The 23744-nt window shown below is 36.4% G+C and overlaps 1 protein-coding gene across 6 annotated transcripts in view; it reads left to right on the forward strand.

Annotated features, from left to right (window-relative positions):
- The window catches only part of CNKSR2 (connector enhancer of kinase suppressor of Ras 2), a 285915-nt gene that overhangs the window by 215338 nt on the left and 46833 nt on the right, over nt 1-23744 (forward strand). For all 6 annotated transcript variants that reach the window (XM_027533486.1, XM_027533487.1, XM_027533489.1 and 3 more), the window contains 7 exons: nt 3824-3872; nt 4285-4457; nt 7311-7384; nt 7682-7753; nt 14139-14206; nt 20349-20449; nt 22908-23460. In XM_027533486.1, coding sequence (XP_027389287.1) covers nt 3824-3872; nt 4285-4457; nt 7311-7384; nt 7682-7753; nt 14139-14206; nt 20349-20449; nt 22908-23460 — 1090 coding nt within the window. The remainder of the gene's footprint in view (nt 1-3823; nt 3873-4284; nt 4458-7310; nt 7385-7681; nt 7754-14138; nt 14207-20348; nt 20450-22907; nt 23461-23744) is intronic.

Consider the following 23744-nt stretch of genomic DNA (forward strand, 5'->3'; position numbering starts at 1 on the left):
CAAATTATAATGAATGAGAGTAGCTACAGATGTTTTAAGGGCAGTGATGCTAAAAGAAAATAAAGTGATATATTCAGATTGCAAAGGGAAAATTATTTTCAACTCAGAATTCTATACCCATCTAAATATTATTTAAGAGTGAAAGGTTTTTATATTTTCAAACATAAATACCTAGACGTGTTTGCTACTCACAGACTGCTATGAAAGAACTTCTAAAGAGCATGCTTATTAAACATGAACCTGGAAGAAGGGTGATCTGAAACTATTAAGAAAAATACAGAAATAAAATATATTATGAATTTTCTCTATTGTGAGAAAAGCATTTATCATGAAAGCAAGGATTCCAAGCCCCTTGTTTTTCTACATTGGTCATAACACTTTATATGATTTGCTGTTAGCCATTGTAGTCATGTGTCTATTCTTAGTGTCCTTCTTTTATTAAATATTTCGTGATGTTGTCAGAAACTGGGGATATGATATCAAATACCTGTCAGAATGAATAATTCCATCTTTTTTACTAAGAAAGACTACACAGGATTGTAAATTTGCACCTCAGGGTATTTAATCATACCTGCTGATAACATGAGGAAACCTTCACTGTCAGGAGCTTATTTATGTGTGTGAATATTAAACAGTTTCTGATATAAGTTTTTAAGTAATCTTTTGAAAATGAGTCTATTTCAAGATCCCATATCACCCACATGTCCAGTGATTGACTAGGCCTCAGAAGACTCTGTGTTCTATCCACAGCTAAGATTTTATTACAGTGGTACAGCAAGGGTATCCAGCCAGATTGGTATGGAAAAAAGAGACCATGGAATCTGAAGAAATCCACCTACAGGCTTCCTGTGCTCTCTCCTCATTATAGATCATGCAGAGTACACTTCACTTAGCAGCAAAAATGCAATCACACGTGTGTAGTGTCTCTGCCCAGGGGAGCCTGTTAAAGACTCAGTACCCAAGGACTTTATTGAATTAGTTACATAGGCATCCTCTGCCTAGCAGCTACTTTTCCTTTCCTGAAATTAAAGCAAGTGTTTAGTCCCCAGGTGGGCAAAGTAGTCTTATTGCTTAGGGAGGCTGCATGTCAATACAGAGAATTGTTTTACTAGCCAAGTTCCCAGATGTCAGCAGAGGGCCAGCCTTGCAAGCAGGCCCTTCTATGATAGCAGCCTCAGGCCTGCTATATTAACACTTTTCTACACAAGGGACCTATTTCCTTAACTGTAGTTTTCATTGTTTTTTTTCCATTACTTTCAAAAGAATATAGTTCAATTAACTTTCATTTTAGAAAATATCACATCACTTGAAAAAATAATGAAGTCTCTTTTAAGGGAATGTCGTAGTATTTACAACATTTTAAAAAGATAGCTAAAGCTTTGCTTCTTTGAATGATGGATAAATCTGTACTGTGTGCCTCAGAGTTCTTAGGTTCCAACAATATGTATACTGATTATACTCTGCACTCATGATAATGATAAGTATGAAAATATATTTCTATAGGGAAAGAAAAGATAATCTTGTTGAAAAAGAAAACCTAGAGAGCATAAAATACATTTTGTGTAGATTTTAAACTAGACCTTCAGGTTCTAAGAAGTAATGTGCAAAAAGCATAGGAAGTACATTATATAACTCAGTTCTTTAAAGCTGTCTGTTATCCATGTAGCTTCCTAAAAAACAAACCACCCCCATCTTTGTCATTTTTAAAAATAATGAGCTGTTAAATTATAATGATTACTTGTGGTAACACTAAACGAGAAAAACCTAATCAGTAATTTTACAGCCAAACAATTTAGGGAAAATAACTATATGTAAATTAACTATACTTAAACATACTAGCCTGAGTTATTATTTGAGTTATTATTCTGAAGCAAAGTGCACTCAAGAAAATTAGCATAACATGATGGGTTTTATCTTTTATGCTTTCTCTCTAAAATTAATTGTGAATTTCTATAGCCATGGATCCTGCAACTGATTTATACACACACACATCCCACATACATATTGGGTGGTTATTTCTGGGTTACACTGAATGTCAGCAAATTATTTGATCCTTATCTTTAGGACTAATATCCATCCATAATATTATATTCCTAAGAATTATGTAAACCATATACAAATTGTGAAAATTATTACAGTCTATGGGGTCACAAAAGAGTTGAACATGACTTGCAATTAAACAACAAAGAATGTTATTTTATAAGCAAAGATATTAAATAAAGTATGTCACGTAATATGAATTTTCTGTATAAACCCAAGGCCAGCAGATTTTATGTGGACAAAATCCAGTTGTTCCTTACAGATATACCTTTGTAAAGAAAAAGAAGAATCTGTTACCTAAAATTCGTTTTGAGGGATTATCTGTGAATTAAAACTATGTATACTGTTCTCTCTACCCTAACTAGCTACTCATATGAATTTAACCTTATTTAGACTAGTGAACAATCTAGTTTAGTAGACTGACTAGAACCAGTGATTTGTAGTCATTAATTGAAAGCTAAACCAGTTGTGGGTTTCTCTGTTAAGACATTACACTCTTCTGGTCCTTAGCATGGAATGGACTGATAGGTGGGTTTAATGGATGGCTGTTTAGCTCGGCAAGCATGATGCAGGAAGTATAGCTCCAGGGAATGGTTATAAAGGTGTTCTGTGGAAATCAAGTGGAATAAGAGAAATAAAGGCACAAAACAGTGGTAATGTCAATAAATTGGATACTTGAGTGGAGATTTTCTTTTAAAAAATTGCTGGGTTGGAGGTAGTGTACCATGTAGAATGGAGATAATAGAGGCAGTTGTTGGAGTGTGCTTAAGAATAACAAACATAGGGCCATGGGGGTGGATAGCTGGAGAATGGAGAAGTAAAGAGCATTGGAGCTAAGGGACTGAGGAGCCAATGTACTGACATCACCTACATGAAGATTGCTGCTGCTGCTGCTGCTGCTGCGTCGCTTCAGTCGTGTCCGACTCTGTGCGACCCCATAGACGGCAGCCCACCGGGCTCCCCCGTCCCTGGGATTCTCCAGGCAAGAGTACTGGAGTGGGGTGCCATTGCCTTCTCCAATGCATGAAAGTGAAAAGTCAAAGTGAAGTCGCTCAGTCGTGTCCGACTCTTAGCGACCCCATGGACTGCAGCCTACCAGGCTCCTCCGTCCATGGAATTTTCCAGGCAAGAGTACTGGAGTGGGGTGCCATTGCCTTCTCCGACATGAAGATTAGTTCTGTGTAATAGAGGCAAAAGTAGGTGTGAGAAGAAAATATTGATTCAAGTACTGAAATACTAGGTTGGCCAAAAAGTTTATTTAAGTTTTCTTTGAGCTGTTACAGAAAAACCCTGATGAACTTTCAGCCACCCCAATATTTAACACCTGGGAGTGTTGCCTAGGAGATCAGTAGCTAGTGGTGGCTTATGGAGTAGAATGAACTTCAAAGGAACAAGTGATAGTCATATTTGCTTGACTCCTTCGTAAAGTTTTGTGAAAATCAAGTGAGACTGCCTGAGAAGGCACTCTAAACCCCTAAAAAAGGTACGCAGTAGTACTCTGCATGTTTAAGAGCCCTGAGTTTCACCACTGCTTTGTATCCCTATTTCTCTGCCTACAGAATAAGGACAAAGATAATATTATTCTCTCCTGCTTCACAAGAGATAAGAAAGTTTAGTGGCATGATTTTTGAATTTGTTTTGAGTCTTTGGAAAAAGAAAGTACTTTTGTTCACTGGGGTTCAGAGTCACTGTTCCATTCAGCTTTTCAGTGTTTTCTGCGACTGTTAGTACTTCAGTGGCACTCTGTGTATCAAATAACATTCTTCCCCATCTTTGATTTCAGACATTTCAGCAGTCTTCTCTGCAGCACAAATCAAAGAAGAAAAACAAAGGTAAGAAAAGTAAATGAAACAGTTAGCTGCTTAGTCTACACTGAAACAATCACCAGCCCACTTCACCCATCCTCTCTTGCCTGAGCCCAGTGTGGTGTGGAAGAGAACCACCCCCTAGCACAAGAGCTACAAAGATCAGCTTCTCCTTCAGGTCAATTATGGTACAAGGTACCCTTTACAAGTGGTCTCAACAGGTTTTCAGACTGGGACCATGCATTTCGAATTAAATTTTATGTCTATGTAGATGAAAAGGTATTAAAATTTTCCAGTTTTTTTTTATTTTAATACAATGAGAAAAATATTTTTAAGGTTTAATATACAGACTTATTTTTTATGATCTATAGATTAATCTTCTACCTTTTATGATCAATAGATTAACTTAAAGAGCACATTTACCCACTATTATTTTTAGGTCCTATAGCTGGCAAGAGCAAAAGACGAATTTCTTGCAAAGATCTTGGCCGTGGTGACTGTGAGGGCTGGCTTTGGAAAAAGAAAGATGCGAAGAGTTATTTTTCACAGAAATGGAAGAAATACTGGTTTGTCCTAAAGGATGCATCCCTCTATTGGTATATTAATGAGGAGGTAAGACAAGCACATTTTGTTTTCTTATTCATTTTGTTTTTAACCAAAAGAATCACTGTTTTAAGATTTATATTTTAAAATATAATCAACTTAAGGCTAATTCACGAGACTTCTAGTAATTTTTCAGTCTGCCCTCTTAAAATGGTTGCATTGTGGGATTCTGTGAAGGCAGTTGTCTCAATTACTCTAATGAAACATGTCTGAAACATAGGTAATATATAGTAAAATTCTGTATATCTAGTTAAAAATATGAAGCTAATTCAAGCAATAGCTTACTTAAAAGGATTATGTATAGAGAGAGAGATTTGATAAAGATTTTTAAATGTCTTGCTTTTGTTCAATGTTTTACATTTTTTTATGTTTGCTTTTTTGAAAGGAAGTCTTTTATAGTAAGTTAAGTTAATTAATTGGAGAAGGCAATGGCACCCCACTCCAATACTCTTGCCTGGAAAATCCCATGGACGGAGGAGCCTGGTAGGCTGCAGTCCATGGGGTCGCTAAGAGTCGGACACGACTGAGCGACTTCACTTTCACTTTTCACTTTCATGCATTGGAGAAGGAAATGGCAACCCACTCCAGTGTTCTTGCCTGGAGAATCCCATGGATGGAGAAGCAGCAAGTTAATTAATATCTGCATTTACTTCAGTTTTTCTTAAAGAATAAATGAACTAGTAGACTAGCTTTAAAAATCTGCAAGTATTCATTTCATTTGACCCAATAGGGGAAGGAAGGGGAGAGTATATAACAAATGCCAATTGTTCTTATGATTTCCTATTTCATTTGTGGTAATTAGATTTATATTCAGAGTAATTATATAACCTGTCAACTATCACAACAAATATACAGTATACCTTATTTTTTTTATATTCTCTTAACTCTACATTTGCTTCCATTGCTATAGCCATCTATCAATTCACTTTAAGTTTTTATTTATTTATTTATTTTTGGCCACACTGCGTGGTATGTGGGATTGAACCCGTGCTCCCTGCATTGGAAGGTGGCGTCTTAACCACTGGACTGGCAGTGAAGTCCTCAAGTTTGTTTTTGTTTTTTTTTTTTAATATAAATTTATTCATTTTTAAACAAAAATTTCTTGTGTTAACTTGTTTTATCATTAAAAAAAATATACATGGTTTTAAATAGTGTACTGGCTAAGTACTTTTTATATGTCAATGAAATAGTATAAAAACATAGCTTCTTTATGTTTCTCTTTATTTTAGATCACTTATAGATTGTCTACTGACCACTATTTTTTTTTAGTATAATGGGGAGATCATAACTACCCCAAAAGTTTTTTAAATTTTTCAAAATTTTAAATTTTAACATTAAAAACATCAAGGGTAACATAAGAGAAATCAAAGTTAAGAAAGAGATTTGAGACTATTGTATTTACCCCAAGATTGGAAGAAAATAAAAATGGACTTCCCTGGTGGCTCAGAGGGTAAAGCATCTTCCTGCAATGTGGGAGACCCGGGTTCGATCCCTGGGTTAGGAAGATCCCCTGGAGAAGGAAATGGCAACCCACTCCAGTATTCTTGCCTGGAGAATCCCATGGACAGAGCAGCCTGGTAGGCTTCAATCCACAGGGTCACAAAGAGTCAGACACGACTGAGTGACTTCACTTCACCTTTTCTTCATTAAAAAATATTGGAAGTTACAACACTACTTTTGTATATAATATACATTTTAGTCACTATCATTAGCATCAAATTTTACTAAGTTTTACATATAAACATACATACACACACTAAAAGAATTGAGAATCTCTATTCTTTTTCTTTGAGATAGCAGGTGGGAATGTGTAATGTCTCTTGAACTTGATATATAAGAAGCCATGAACTGGTTATAGCACACATCAATGTTTGGGAGTAAATGTCTGAGAATTGGCTTATGTACATGAAAGAAACAACAATGATTAAAGGGTTTAGCCAAAAATACTTGGTTGATTTAGTCATTAAGTCGTGTCCGACTCATGTGACCCCATAGATGGTAGCCTGCCAGGCTCCTCTGTCCATGGGATTCTCCGGGCAAGGATACTGGAGTGGGTTGCCATTCCCTTTCTCCAGGGGATCTTCCCAACCCACGAATCCAACATGGGTCTCCTGCATTGCAGGTAGATTCTTTAGATTCTTTACCAAATGAGCAATGAGGGAAGCTTAGACTAGTTGAAATAACTTATATCTAACATGAGATTTTAGATAATTCTCCTATCTTGTATTTCTATCCCACATTAGAGAGGGGGACTTTATGGATTTCATTCAATTTTCCAAGTGAAAAATAACATTTTATATATATATATATGTATAGCATGTAAACCAAATCAGATATTTGAAAATCAACTTACCCTATCCACTTGTAAAATGTTGAGTACACAAAATAATTATTTAATTTGTGTTTGATAAGAGATTCTTTTGGAGGTAGAAAAGGAACTAAATTAATAGATATCCCTATATTTTACATCTGGACATTTAAAATGGGAGGAAATTTAATTGTAAATGTGGACTAAAGTTATTTTATATGTTATAAAAGTCTGTATACATTCTGGGAAAAATACTTAGAAAACAGGTTTTACATTGAGAATTAAATTATTTTTTCTGTCTTTATTTTAATATAGAAAGAATTTTTAAACATTCTGTATATATATTTTAATATTTACTATTCTAAATGTTCAAAATATACATTCAGTTTAATGGACTATAACAGGTAAAAGTGAAATTCTAATCTCTCAAATGTCTAATTTAAGGGATTAAATGAACTGTTTTATTAGTATAGATGTTTAAGACATAGTTATATAGTAGCGTCAGCTTTAAACCTTTGTATATAATATCCTAAACAAGAGTGTTGCCTCTTCAGGATGAAAAAGCAGAAGGATTCATCAGCCTGCCTGAATTTAAAATTGATAGAGCCAGTGAATGCCGCAAGAAATAGTAAGTTGACTTTATTTGGGCCAAGGGAGAAAAAGGAAGGGTTTTTTGGGGATTTTGTTTTGATTTTTAATTTCTAGCTTTTAAATTATAGATTGCTTGGCTAATGCTTTCAAATTGAGGTAATAAGAAAGCAGTTTTGTGGGCAGAAAATTGAATTTTTAACTGATTTCTGTCATCATGGTAGAAGCATTATATATTCATACTCAGGTTAGATTTGAGGCAGTTTTATCCATAAAAATTATCTGGTTCTAACTTATTTCCCAATCTGAAATGAATGTACTCTGTTTCCTTTTGCAGTGCATTCAAAGCCTGTCATCCTAAAATCAAAAGCTTTTATTTTGCTGCTGAGCATCTTGATGATATGAACAGGTAAAATGTTACTTATATTTCAAAATAGTCTGTTAGGCTTAGAATTCTCAGTTTTCCCCATTAATGCTTAGAGAAAAATTTCACTGAAGTTTCTACATCAGATTTAAAATAAAACGGACCTAGCCATAACTCCATACCTAATTTTAAAGAATAGCATTTTAAAATGTCAAAATAAACTCAATGACTTTTTAAGTTTACCAAAAATGTTCCAAAATCCATATATAGGCCAAATATATATATATAAAGGCCAAAAAACACCCACTGCAGAAAAAAATAATTTTTAAGTCCATTTCAGGAATATGTCTCCAAATTTATTCCCAAGTGAGGAAAATAAAGATCCCCACAAAAAAAGCTGACTTTTCCAAGTGCAGAGTATTTATGACAGAATAGCCATCTCAATAATTCAAGCCTAAGCTTAGTTGGTATATCTTTCTGTCACCTTTCTTCTGTTGCTAGACAGGATTGTGCAACCAAGTGATTAGATGGCACATGGTTATGTGATGCCTCTGGGAAAATCTGTATATATATATGCTATGCTAAGTCACTTCAGTTGTGTCCGACTCTGTGCGACCCCATAGACGTCAGCCCACCAGGCTCCCCCGTCCCTGGGATTCTCCAGGCAAGAACACTGGAGTGGGTTGCCATTTCCTTCTCCAATGCATGAAAGTGAAAAGTGAAAGTGAAGTTGCTCAGTCTTGTCCGACTCTTAGCGACCCCATGGATTGCAGCCTAAAAGGCTCCTCCATCCATGGGATTTCCAAGCAAGAGTACTGGAGTAGGGTGCCATTGCCTTCTCCATATATATATATATATATATATATATACACACACATACACATACACACACATATATTTTTTTTTTATCATCTACAACATACAGCTTCTTGTTTCCATTTTGGCTCTTATTGATCCTTTCTTCCTTTTTCTTTCCTTTCCCCTTTCCTTTTTCTAGATTTGTAGAAATTGAGTTTAAGATTGAAAATATTTCCTTTTATAGATCTTCACCAGGCAGTGCATGTTACATATATAATGTGCCAACACATTATACAGAGGTACAGAATAGGGAGTTACAGAATAGCATAGGGAGATACAGAATAGCATAGTGGTTTAGAGTATGAACTTTGGAACCAAGCTGTCCAAATTCCAGCTATCCCACTTACTAGCTGTATGACCATGGATGCAGAACTTAACCTCTCTATGTCAGATATTAAGCTCTTGTAAAAGTGGTGATAATAACCATCTTCACCCATAGAACTTTTATGAGGAGCAAATAAGCACACATGAAAGGCTTAGAATAGTAAATTGTAAGTGCTATATAAGTGTTTCCTTTCAGTATATATTCTTTTTATTGGGTTAGCCAAAAAGTTCGTTGGGGTTTTCCATACAATGTGACCAAAAACCCCAATGAACTTTTTGGCCAACACAATATATACTTTGGGCTTTTACACCATATGCCTTTCTTTGTATATCTCTAAGGAATTTGTGTTCAGATATTTTTAAGCACAAAACTACATCTTCATAAATGTGCTTGAATGCACTCAATGAACACTTAATATGCTGTCATAAATAATCTTGTTCTTTGACACTTTGGAATATAGGCACGATTTTTCCAAAGCAAGGATATGAATATAAGGAAAGGGCAAAGAAAGGTATTGAAAAACTTGATAAACTCTTTTTATATTTAATAGGAAAATTGAGCCTTTCTTTTTTGAAGTTATTAACAATGTTGTGTTAGTATCTGGTGTACAGTGAAGTGATTCATTTTCACATATTGGGTTGGCCAAAAAGTTTGTTCAGGGTTTTCCATACCATCTTACAGAAAAATCCATGGTTTGCAGATATTTTCTCACATTCCTTACATTGTCTCTTTGTTTTGTTTATGATTTCCTTTGCTGTGCAAAAGCTTATAAGTTTTATTAGGTCCCATTTGTTTATTTTTGCTTTTATTTCTACTGCCTTGGGAGACTGACCTAAGAAAATACTGCTATAGTTTATGTCAGATAATGTTTTGCCTATGTTCTTTTCTGAGAGTTTTATGGTGTTATGTCTTATGTATGTCTTTAAGCCATTTTGAGTTTGAGTTTTTTTGTGTATGGTGAGAGGTTATGTTCTTACTTCATTGGTATATATGAGTCTGTCCAGCTTTCCTAACATCACTTGCTTGAAGAGACTACCTGTTCTCCATTGTGTATTCTTGCCTCCTTTGTTAAAGATTAATTAAGCATAGATGTATGAATTTATTTCTGGACTCTATTCTGTTCCATTGATCCATATGTCTGTTTTTGTGCTGATAGCATACTGTTTTGATGACTGTTGCTTTGTAGTATTGTCTGAAGTTAGTGTGTGTTGTGGGGGTGGGGTATGCCTACAGCTTTGTTCTTTTTCCTCAGGAATTCTTTGTCAATTCTGGGTATTGTATAGTTCCACATAAATTTTAGGGTTATTGGTTGTATTTCTGTGAACTGAGCCTTGCATTTGGTTTCCACAATCTTCTCTTGCTTTGTATGTTGCCATTCTTGAAATTTCACATGAGGCAATCAGAATTTGCTGAGTTTGTTCTCAAAATGAAAATTATGTAGTTGCTGGGGAGTGGTGCTACTCTATTTTGTGTTTTAACTATTTTATAATCTGCTCTTGTAGTTACTATTCATTTTTTCACAGTTGAGCTCAGTACCCTTGGGATAAACATGAAGGATTATAACATCATAACCAAACAGAAAATAAGTGGTATATATGAGCATGTCCTCTTCTACAAGATAAATCCACTAGAACACAGTTTAACTCCCATCTAAGAATTAACATAATTTAATCATTTGGGATACTTGCTAATCAGGGTCTTTTTAGGTTTAGAAAATAGCCTGCTCAAAAATGCATTTTTATTAGCTGTAACACCATTCTTGGTCTCCATTTTCTACCCTGTGTTAGGAATAACTTTAGAAGTATATGATGCCACTACTCTTCCCTGATACTCCTTTGGATGTATCTGGTTCAGGATATTAGAAAAAAACTAAGCCAAACCCATAAGTTTCACTTTGTTGCCTTTTCTAAGCAGCGAATCAAAGAAAAAATAAATAAATCTGATCAAGTATGTCATCATCTCCATATCATACATTTCAGAGTGCTGTTTTATATTAGCCTTTCCATAGTGTACTACAACCTTCTTGAATTGTCCTGAAAGTTTTTAAAAAATTTAAGTATAATAGACTATTACTGTTTTGCCTTGCTTTTTCTTTCTTTAATAACCATATTCCCAGTATCTATTTTCAACAAACAAGTTGTTTAAAAAATTACTTGTCAGTAGGACAGAGGGTGAATGGCAATGTTCACAGAGGATTGGTAATAGGGAAAGACACCCTTCAACAACTTTATTTAATATCCTAATTATTACATAACAGCAAGATGTCCTGGGTATTGGTTCATTCTATATGTAGTCCTTTGAAGGCATGTACCTAAGCCTTCAAGAAATGATAAATAATTATAATAATTATAAATAAATACCTTATCTGGTTATTTCATAATTTCTAAAGTATTATCATATGTATTTTTAAAATGTAGTGCTAGTTTCGGAGAAGGCAATGGCACCCCACTCCAGTACTCTTGCCTGGAAAATCCCATGGACGGAGGAGCCTGGTAGGCTGCAGTCCATGAGGTCGCTAAGAGTCGGACACGACTGAGCGACTTCACTTTCTCTTTTCACTTTAATGCATTGGAGAAAGAAATGGCAACCCACTCCAGTGTTCTTGCCGGGAGAATCCCAGGGACAGAGGAGCCTGGTAGGAGGCCATCTATGGGGTCGCACAGAGTCGGACATGACTGAAGCGACTTAGCAGCAGCAGCAGCAGTTTTGACAGGACCTAGTAATTGGAATGAAAAGGCAATCCTTAGATTTAATTTACTTCTATAAAATCTGCATGTATGTATACACATTCATACACTTATTCATACATATACCCAAATATACATATACCCAAATATAAATGTTAGAATATTAAAACCTCACCTTCTGTTTTTTGAGTAGCTTTAAGTTGGAATGTGAGGTAATTTGCAAAAAACACTTTTGAGCACCCTACCACCAACCCATCTGTTCCCTCCTCAGAAATGAGCATTGAAACATTAAAAAAATCTTTTTTGCCAGTCTGTGTGAAATCTGTGGGAAGAAAATAAAACATCATGTTTCTCAAGTATTCTGAGACTTATTTACTGAATTTACTTGGCCTGCGTATTCCTTTTCATGTCAGCACATATGTCATTGTAATTGTCAGGACTCACCAGTTTCTGTTTAGTAGTTATTATTTGTACATTTCTTCCATAATTCTTACTCTTATTTCCCTCTCAGTACGTTATTCTGTGTGTTCTTGGCAGCTTCACTGGAATGTTCACCGTAGGCCCAATCTTATTCCTGCATGTTGTCTGTCTCCCTCACTGAAAATATAGGCATCATGGAAACAGATACTTTATTTCATTTATCTCTCTATCCTTCATGCCTAGGACAGTACCTGGCACACCTAAATATTTCTTACCTCAATTAATGCATCAGTTCAGTTCAGTTCAGTCATATCTGCTATTCATAATAGCATATAAACACCAAATCGTAACTGCAACAAGTGTTTAGTTAAGCATTTTCTAACCAGGGCCTAAGGAGACTTATCCAAGACAGCAACAACAGCTGTGTAGCATTCAGCCTTTTGTATTTGTATACCCTGGCCCAAGTTTATACACATACTTTCTAAAGAGTTTTTATTGTGGGCAGAATTTGTCTTCCTAAAAGTAGTTTAATGTTTTCATTGTCTTGTGAAATTTAAGAATCCTGGAGCTCATCAAAGGCAGAAATTATGTCTTATTCATTTTTGGACCCCTAAAGCATAGCTCATTGTTCATCATATAACAGACATTTAATAAGTGTTGTTGAGCTGAAAAATTAAGAAGCCTCTTTTTAGTTTCTTTATTCATCTTATACAAGTCCTCATTGCTCTTTAGCTAATAACAAAATTAAATTTCAATGATATATTAAGAAGTAGTAAATAGGAGGTACTGAATTAAAATTCAGCAATAAATGTTCCTCTGGTGGAACATCAACATCATTTCTACCCAAAAAGCACCAACGCAGTCTTTCCTAAGGGTGCTAAGACTTGCCTTGTAATACAAATTCAACTCCTTTCTTACTACAAGTCACCTATAGACTAGATTTTCATGTTGACCTTTTACTAATGATTAGTCATTTTTAAAAGGTTATTTGTTATGAGGTTAGCTTCTTACAGTTTATAATTTTCTGCATTATGTGTGTATATACCATCGTACTGAATTCATTTGATTACTTTTTGTTTTCATTTCTGCTCCCTTTTTTACTTCCCAGACATACTTGAGGTAATCATTGCACTGTAGGTTTTGTCAAAGTTGAGCTTTAAGTGACTTGTTCCTAAAATTAAGCCTTAAATTTCCATGGGTGTGATTTTGTCCATTAGAGAAACAACTTTCCTCCCTCTCTCTTCAAGATATTCTCAGTATCTGATGCACAGTCAACAGCACTTGGCACAATGATGAAGTATATGAGTCACTTCAGAGATATTCATCTTCCAGTTGACAGGGGAAATAATCTCTTAGGAGAAGAAGTTCTCAAAAACAATTTTTTTTAAATATGTTAAGATCAGATTATTCCACAATTTAATATTAACTCTATTAGCTGGTTTAGAAGGCTGATTCTCCCTTACTTTCTTATTTGGGAAAATATATGAATCATAGTTCAGGATTAACCAGTGAAAAATTGTCAAGTTAGTTTAAAGACTTTGTGATTCGATAAACTGATGCAGTGTAAACAGTTACCAGAGTAATGGAACAAAAGATGGAGATTGAAGCAGTGCTTTGCTTCAGGTAGTCCCCTATGTTAGCAATAGCAATTCTCCTGAAAGAGGAGAGAACTAAGATTTAATTTTAAATTACTATTGTTTGTGGAAATAAATTTTCAGGATCCAAAATGTAGGTTAAAATTGTATATGTAATTTTTGTTTTGGAAAAACCAAATACCCTTGTATTTAGAGACAGATTTCCATAGTACTACTCAGATGTGTTTCCCCTTGGATCATTAAATATAAAAGAGATTCATCAAAACTAATTATAGGACTTTGGTCATCTCAGACCCCTTTATATTGCAGATATATACAGGCTTGTCCAAGACTTTTCTTGTGAAATAGCATCTTTACTGTGGGAACAGTTTGTACTACAGCAAATTATAACTTATTGACAACTCCATGTGTTAAGAGTAACAAAAAACAACACATCTTTTATCTGAGGTTATTCCATATACTCATATGCATTTGAAAATAAATATTTCCAAAAAGGTAAATTATAAGAAATTCAGTTGCAATGTTACTGGTATTTGTTATTTCAGGTGGCTTAACAGAATTAACATGCTGACTGCAGGATATGCAGAAAGAGAGAGGATTAAGCAAGAACAAGGTAAAGGAATACTTTTTTTTTTTAACTATTGTTATGTTTTTTTCCCTTGCTGTTTTCCTCTACAGTGTTTCATTGCTATCACTTGAAAGAAAATGCAAATGTCAATCTGTGGTGGTGTTTTTTCTCTCTCTTTTGTGCACTTCAAAGGAATCCAAACCATAGCATCTTATGCGTAGGATTTAGTAAATCAAACAGGAAATAAACTCAGATTTTTAGAGCGGCTAATATGGAGTTTGTTCCTGTTTGTTGCCATCTCCTTTAGACTATTTCTTAAAAATTAAAAAGCCTAGAATTGGTCCTATATTGACCCAATTCTAGGTCCTTAGTGGTTTTTTCTACTTAGTGGTTTCACAGACATTTAAGTGCTTTTTCATGCAGAGAGCTCGGATGAATGATTCATTCTTTCATCAAATATCTCATTTGGTTGTGTTCTTCAGTTCTGTTAGTGTGTTAGCTCTGTGATCATATGGAACTTGCCTTAGTATTTCATATTTATGAAACACAATATCCTGATGCAGAATTGAAATCTCAACAAAAGTTGTGGTTACCATTCCAAAAGTGGCTTTACTTTTCCCAAAGAATGTTTGCTGTACATCCCTTGGAAGCATAACTTGTTTTTTGAAAACTTTTGAGACATCCTAAAGCTAAAGGAATTCTATAGAATGATACACAAACATACTTCTAGTTGTGTCTCCAGTATGTATAGTCTGTGTGTTGATGTGAAGATTCGGAAAACTTTGTTTCCTCACAGAGAAAACTTTTTAAAGCATCTAAAAACTAAAGGTTAGAGATATCTGAAAAAGATAACCAGATCCCAAAACCAATCTGTCAGCAAAGTTTTAGGTCAGGGGTCAGGAAACTTTCTGAGTAAAGAGCCAAACAGTAAATATCTTAGGCTTTGAAGGCCTTAAGGTTTCTTTGAAGCTATTCAACTCTGCTACAGACACATGAAAAGAAGTGACTGTACTTCCATAAAGCTTTATTTATGGACAATGAGATTGAATTTCATAACATTTTCACATTTTGAAACTTCTTTTGATTTTTTTTAATCCACTTAAAATGTAAAAGCCATTCTTGATCCACAGGCTGTATAAAAACAGGCCAAGTGCCTCATTTGGCCTGCAGACTGTAGCTTACCAACCCCTGGTTTAGAGCCATAGGATAAGAGAATGGAGGTGCCTAGAGCAGTGAAGAGTGGGGAGATAGGGCAGGAACATGTCCAAGAAATAACATAACATGATTTTTGCCGATGGGAATTTATCATCTTGTTGAGAATTTCAAAAATATACACTTGAAATTACCTAAGAAAAATTAAAGAGCGACATAAAGTAAATGAGTACTAATTTTTGCACAACATGCAACTGATTTTAAAAATTGCTAAGTGGATACAAAATTTTAAGAAAAAAATCCTGAAGAGGGGGCAGGATTAACGAGGATATACTTGGAGAAAGTAATCAGTGAGCCTGATGTAAAATATTAGCACTGAAGAGAAAGAGAAGACTTTATTAAATATTGAGGTGTTTCTGGCATCACCGACTCAATGGACATGAGTTTGAGCAAACTCTGGGAGACAGTGAAGGACAGGGAACCTGACATGCTGCAGTCCATGGGGTCGCAAAGAGTCGGACATGACTGAGCGACTGAACAACAACAAAGTGTTTCTGAGTGAGGCCTTCATCTAGCACTCTAATTGTATTATGGTGAAATTTTTGGAGAAGGCAATGGCACCCCACTCCAGTACTCTTGCCTGGAAAATCTCATGGATGGAGGAGCCTGGTAGGCTGGAGTCCATGGAGTCACTAAGAGTCGGACACGACTGAGTGACTTCACTTTCACATTTCACTTTCACGCATTGGAAAAGGAAATGGCAACCCACTCCAGTGTTCTTGCCTGGAGAATCCCAGGGACAGGGGAGCCTGGTGGGCTGCCGTCTACGGGATCACACAGAGTCAGACACGACTGAAGCGACTTAGCAGCAGCAGGCACTCATCCTGCCTGAAATTACATTGAATTGTAGCAGAAAAGATACTCTTAGTAAAATAGAGAAAGTGAGACATGGAAAAGTACAAACCAAATTCCATGGGAATGAGTCTGGAGAGATTTCTTCCAGGAAGGAAATGGGAAAGACATTATGTGGACATAATCTGAACTGGTTCTCACAGGATGAGAAGTAATAAAATAAAACATTTCTGAGAGTAGAAGCAGCATGGGTACATCCACAAATAACATGGAAGCCATCTCCATCAAATCACTGTGCACAGGCAAACCCAGCAAGGACTATGAAGTGTCAGGCCAGTAATTAAGTCACATTTCTTCATTGTTAAAGGTTTATTCCCTGCTTAATTCTTCTACTTAATGTATGGGCCTACAGTTATAGTAAGAGAACTAAATACACACACACACACACACACACACACACACCAGCCCCTTTTCAAATTACTTTTAAAAGGCATGAAAGCTGTTCTTTAAAAGTGCTTGTAGATTTGTTTCTCTGTTTTTTAAGATGCAAGAATTAGAAGTGTGGGCAATGTGCTGATAGGGAAATGAATCTTTAAAAAGTCAATTTGCATGAATAAGGAAACTTGGATTTTCAGGCTTAACTTCTGTATTTTGTCACTCGACATTGCTTTGAAGCTGAGCATGACCTTGATTTTAGTGGATTTCCTTTGTACTTGGTATTATATAACCAAAATTCATTATGGATGAAAGAACTGGTAAGTCACATTGCACATGCAGGTTCCAAAAAATACTTATTCCATGGATTCATGCTGCCATAGTCTGTCATGTGAGCATTTATTTTAGTGCCTACTAGAAAATGGTAGATAATCATAAGTAGAAGCTTAAAGTTATAGTTCAATTCTCTACAACCAGAATCTCTGAGATAATTTAGATTTCCCCTTAAAGTATACATTCATCAGACACTCTGACATGGATCAGAAGCATATTAGACTTCCTACCTTATATGGGGTTAGGTCTCACGATATCCTATATAGTCAATTGCTGGATGCACGTGTCTACACCACAGTTCTATAGAATTGTTTGACATCTGAGTACCATTCTCAGCACTGAAGTTAAACCTGAAACAAAATAAAGCTCTTTGAGAATTGGGAATATTTCAGAAAGATGCAAAGGAATAACTGCCAAACACTGTTTCTATTTAAATACTGAGTATAGCTTAGAAGTGACTCTTTCATTGACTTAAAAGTTTAGTGACTTGCTGTCTTTAACTACAGCAGTATAAAGGATATGAGGATCTTTTTCATTATGCATTATTTTACGTAGAGAAAACAGGGTTACATTGAATTTTGCCAAGATCATAATTTGGCTAATGTCTGCGAATCCTTTTTTGTATTTTTCCAGCTTCAGATCAGACATTCATGACACATTATTTTCAATCACACGTAAGGTCTTTGTAAAGCTTTAATTACATAAAAATGAATAAAGTTCATTGTGTTTCTTTGATAGTTCTAGATGAAAAAGTCAATTTTTTTCAGATTATTCTTTGTATCAACATGAGAAGTGGAAATTTTCCTCTTCTATTGATGGCACTGTTTATTCATGATTAGTTACTTGTTAAATTGAATATCACTGCGAGAGACATTAAAAAGTATCCATTCATTCCGTGCTAAATAAGAGAGCTAAGAAAAATAAATTAATTTGCTCTTAGAATGAAAATCAGACTGGTTTCAGCCTCTGGGCAGCAGTGTGCTGGTAATTTTCCACACAAACCCAAAAAGGCCTGAATTTTCTGTAGGCTCTTCCCTGGCATTACTCTCTCAGGGACACGTGGCTTAGTGTATGAAATGAAGTTAATTTACAAAGTGGTATTTCAACCTCTTCTTAGACAACCCACGAAAAATTTGGTTTGATGGTGCTTCTTTTTTAGCAAACCAAGAATTACATCAAATTTCAAACTAGAATTTTTCCTCATTTATCAAGGAAGGAGGGATTAGGGCGGGAAGTAGAGAGAATCTCCTGAATCTGTCACTTGTAGTATTAGTCATAGAGATCTTAAGAAAATAGTTATCCTCTCCTTCTCAATGTGCTGATTGGACCATTTCAAGTGCTAACTCCTTGAGACCCAAAGTCTCAGTGCAAAGGTGAAGGGAAAACTCAGCACAGGTGTCATAGTTTCTAGAAATAGTAGGAAGGGTAAGAGCAGAGTGATCTTGGCAGGCCTACTGCTTGGGAGAAGGAGGAGGGGTGCTTAGTACCTCTCCCTCCAGCAATAATTTCCCAGTAGTATTCAAGCTCCCACACAACTACCCAACTGAGGCCCCAGAGCTCCAGAATTCACTTTTCATTGCTGGAACTTGCTACAAGAAAAAATAGATGGCTAAGAAGATGGGAACACCAGGCATTTATTTCCTGTGTGATCTGGGACAGACTGTCCTAGTGTGCTACCTGCCAATCCACCAGTATTAGGAATCCTAATATTTTTTAGTGCTTTCAAGGTGTAAGGCACTTAAATATGTGCTACCATAGTACCCCACTCATACAACTCTGAAAGGTGGTGTTTATTAGCCCCGTTTTACAGATAACAAAACAGACTCAGAGAGATTAAGTCACCTTCACAAGAGCACGGAAATGGCAGTTGGTACAGCCAAACATTGAAGCTGCATCTGCACGAATATATAGTCCATGCTTTTCTGACTAGCATTTACTGGGTCCGTTTCTAGATAGCTACATCAATTCATATTTGGGAGGAAACTTAGTACGCTTCCCATCACCAGTGTGACCCAGTGTAAAAACCAGATATCAAATTTAGGTTAACTATAGTCTTTGCTTTTCTTTTACTCAAAGGGGATAATTAAAGCAGGAATAGGATTTTCAGAGACTTTCTCTCCATTGCTAAAGAATTTTGACCAAATTCTTTAGCAGGGAGGACAGAGGCTTGAAAAATCATGAATATATGTCACATTAAACTCTCTCTTTAATGTCACATTAAACTAAGTCATACGAAAGTGTCCCAGTAATTTAACCCTTCAAGGTTTAGAACAAGGCAATTTCTTAGTTCAAACCCCAGTTTTACTACTTTCTATTTGGCATATAATAAGTACTCAGTAAATGTTAATTGTACTTATTAATCAGCACCACAAGGAAAATGTATAAAAATATTACAATATGGGAATTCCTAGATGGAAAAAGGTACCTATAAAAATATGTGCCATGATTTTTCACCTACATCTAAGTATTAGTTAAGCCTTCTAGTGGTTCTTTTGTGGTGGAGCTTTTCATAAGAATAAGGAACCTTTTGTTTGGCTACCTTTTCTTTTATCATTTGAAATTCATATGGGTGATACTTCTAGATTTTTCCTTGTAAACACAAAAAATTAACCCAGCAGTTATAGGGTGGTTGAAATATTGGTAGAACAGATCTGATGATTGACCTTTGTGCTGTATTTTATTCAACCAGTGTACCTCAGTTTTTCCTCTTCCCTCTTGCCTGAGGTCTACCAAGTCATTTTGTCTAGCGGCTTACATTTTCTACCCTTTTAAGTAATTCTAGAAGTTTGGAGCTTACAGCCCACATCAGCAGATTTGCCCTTTTGCGTTTGGCAAGAATCAAGGTTTGCCATGTGTTTCCAAGTAGAGGTGGGAGTATGGTGTTATAGAGACTCGTGTCAGCATGACTCTGGAAACAGCGATTGTTAGATAACCAGTGAACTGAAGCCAGAGAAGAGAATTGAGAACATTATTTTGGGAGCTGTTTATATCTGTAGAGATCTCCAGCAATGTATGCATTTCTTCTTTGAGTGTTCATCTTTAAGATAAAATGATACCCCTTTAAGAAACATCATGTAACAGCATTCATTCTTTGAAGTTTCAAGTAGTTTGGTCTGGAATTATACCCTAAAGCTGATTTGACTTATGCATTATCTTTTTCGTAACTCCTTAAAACTGCAGCTATGTGTAATTGCTTGCTTTAAAAGGAGGTGGGAATTGGGTGATTGTACTCTTTCTTTCTCCTCAAATCCCAGCTGAAAATAAAAGTTGTTGGACCTAGAGTAGCCAGTGCTGGGGATCAGTGTCTAGAAATGGAATTTAAACTTCCTTTTGTTAGCTGGTAGTGTGTGTTACTGAAAATATGGCTAGACACTTTTAATGGAATATTGATGTATCCATATGTGTGAACTTTCAGATTACTGGAGTGAGAGTGACAAGGAAGAAGCAGATACTCCATCAACACCTAAACAGGACAGCCCTCCTCCCCCCTACGATACATACCCACGGCCTCCCTCTGTAAGTTGCCAATAGTAATGTACTCAATATAGTATTGGATTCTTGGATCTGAAACATCCTTTTTTTATGTTAAAAAACATTGTGTGGTGAATTACTTGTCAGACCTTGGGTTTTTCAGGGGGAAAGAAAACAGGGAGCCTAAAAGAAATAAGGGAGAAACTTTAAGTATACAAAGAATATTTAATCAGGAGAAACAGTCACCACAGATTCCACACTTAGAAATATCTTACCAGTTTTATTAAGAAAACATACCATTTGTATCAGAGTAGCCTTCATGAACTATCAACAAAAAAAAAGTTTGGAAAAAGATATGTAAATTGACCTTATCTATTCTACGCTAACAAAGTTCATTCCTATGTTCTTTAGAAACAGTAGTAAAAATTGATATTATATCTGTATTGAACATGTTTTGGTAGGTAGCTTTTCAGATAGCTATGGGATCTGGTTTAATGTATATGTGTTTATGTGGTACCCTTCTTAAAACTTCTTAAACTTGTTTAAATCATTCTGTGTATAGACTGTACCTTGATTTTTTTAACTGTCCCTATTTGTTTTATGCTCATCAGAATTATTGAAAGAGTCTCAATACTGTCCCATTTTAAAGACTGTACATTGCATGGTCATGGTACGTAAGAGTCCATTCTGCCTATCTTGGGACTGAATCTTCCACATAGGTAATGGAAACTGGATTTAGGTAACAATAGCAACCAACCTGATTCCACTTCTGTGTTACTCCAGGGGATTTTTAACAAGAAAGGTGCTATGCAAGATGTTGATATAATTCGAGGCCACTTCTCAACCTTGGCTATGCATAAGGATCAGCTCTGGAATGTTTTAGAAATGCAGATACTCAGGCCTAATCCAGAGATACTAAATCGGCATATTTGGGACTGCAAACAGCTCACTGAACTGGACTGTGAACTTTTTGAGAACAGGGACTCCATTCAATTCATCTGTTCATCCCTGTGGCCTAGCACAGCACTGATACTTATTTATTCAGTGCTCAGTGAATATTTCTGAAATAAATAAATGGAATAAATGGATAAATATTTTGGCTAATGACTGAAAGGGAAGTCACATTTTTAATTGAAATGTTTGATGATAGTGTCTCTTACCTAAGGGAAAAAGAAGAAAAGTAGAAAAAAATGCAGAGTTGTATACACATGTCCATATACACACTTCCTTAATAAATGCTGCAGTGCAACAGAATGCCAGGATGAACTAAACAAATGAAATAATGAAGTCAGTAACAAGATATAGTTTGTATCATATTTTCCCTCTTTCCCTAAAAAGTCAGGATCTGAATATTCTTTTAAAATATTTGTAGGGACTCCCTGGGGGTCCAATGGTTAAACCTCCACGCTTCCAATGTAGGAGGCATGGGTTCCATCCCTGCTTGGGGAACTAAGATCCTACATGCTGCATGGCACAGCCAAAAGATACAAATAAATAAACCTTTAAAAATAAAATATTTGTAAACATGAAAGAAAGGGAAACTGCTTGACCAAACTGCTCTTTAATGATAGCAACTTGTGAATTTCAAGAAGGAAACTACCCACATTGTTATTAACACGTGGGTGGATAAACTGCCCACAGAAGATGCCACTGAACTCCTTTACCCAAAGGGGTAGATGTACTTTCACCTTAGGCTTTTCCTGGCCACAACTTCAGCCTCAGTCGTAATGACCACATTGAACACACCTGGCTCCTCCCAGTAGGGGTGCCTCCAAGTCTTTAACAACATTCACTTGATGCCAGTCCTTCTTGGTTGTGCTTTGTGCGGTAACACATGTTACCAAACTTTAAATTCCACTGATAAAAACATTCCATTTCTCTTTTATGTTTATGTATTCTGAAGGCTGTGCTCAAGGCAAATGCTAATCCCCATCAGGGTATAATCTTATCCTTCCTACATTTTAACTCTAGAGTGTGCCACAGAACTGACAAGACCATAAGAAAACTTTTCCTTGGCTCCATAGGAGCAGACAGTCCACCTTTGAAGAAGAGGAAGGGTTGTGTCTCATTAGAGAGAATCACCTTGTTTTTACATCCAAAAGCCATTCTTGCTCTCATCCCCAGACTCTGTAAAATCTGGAAATATGAATTTGACAACAGTTCTTCAGGATTTTTAACACGTAGAGATTTTAAAACTTGGGGTTTGTTTTTTAGTTGCTGAATATTTCTTATATAGGCACTCACATTCCCTTATACTTTGATTGTGGTGAAACTTTGCACGAATATGTCACATTTTACATGAGAGCCCAGCATAGCTGTATTTCAATACATCCATGTCTCAGTCTCTGAAAATTTAAGCTGGGGCCTACCTTTGAGATACGTGAAAAGGTGAGTAGTCATTCACTCAAAGAATAAATATTACCTGCTGGGAATCAAAGGTGTCCCTTGGTGATAGGAGTGGTCTGTTACTTCTGGGAGACTGATCAGAGTCTCCTTTCCACAGATGAGCTGTGCCAGTCCTTATGTGGAAGCGAAACACAGCCGCCTGTCCTCCACAGAGACCTCCCAGTCGCAATCCTCCCATGAGGAATTTCGCCAGGAAGTGACTGGGAGCAGTGTGGTGTCCCCCATTCGCAAGACAGCCAGTCAGCGGCGCTCCTGGCAGGATTTAATCGAGACGCCCCTGACAAGCTCGGGATTACACTATCTTCAGACTCTGCCCCTGGAGGATTCTGTCTTCTCTGACTCGGCGGCCATCTCCCCCGAGCACAGGCGGCAGTCTACCCTGCCAACGCAGAAGTGCCACCTTCAGGATCACTATGGGCCGTACCCCTTAGCTGAGAGCGAGCGGATGCAAGTGTTAAATGGAAACGGGGGCAAGCCTCGAAGTTTCACTCTGCCACGAGATAGCGGGTTCAACCACTGCTGTCTGAATGCGCCAGTTAGTGCCTGTGACCCGCAGGATGACGTGCAGCCCACAGAGGTGGAGGAAGAGGAGGAGGAGGAGGAGGAGGAGGAGGAAGGGGAGGCAGCAGGGGAAAACATAGGAGACAAAAGTAAGTATGTCGATGGAGATTCTTAGCCTGTACACACAGATTCCTAACCTTTCAAACTTCTTATTTTAAGAAAACAGAATTTTGTTTCCCCTTTTTCTTAAAATAATGGTCTTGCTGCATAGGAAGTTAGGTATCCCTTGGTGTCCTACTTTCATAACTTGGGGGGGAAAAAGGATGAGTAGTGAAGCCTATATCTCAGGACACTCACAGCTAGAAGAAATAATTTATTTTCTCCAGTTACTCACTTGCCTTTTCAGGTCGATGGCATTCGTTTTTCTTCCTCC

The sequence above is a fragment of the Bos indicus x Bos taurus genome, chromosome X, assembly GCF_003369695.1.
Source record: "Bos indicus x Bos taurus breed Angus x Brahman F1 hybrid chromosome X, Bos_hybrid_MaternalHap_v2.0, whole genome shotgun sequence".
Lineage (NCBI taxonomy): Eukaryota > Metazoa > Chordata > Mammalia > Artiodactyla > Bovidae > Bos > Bos indicus x Bos taurus.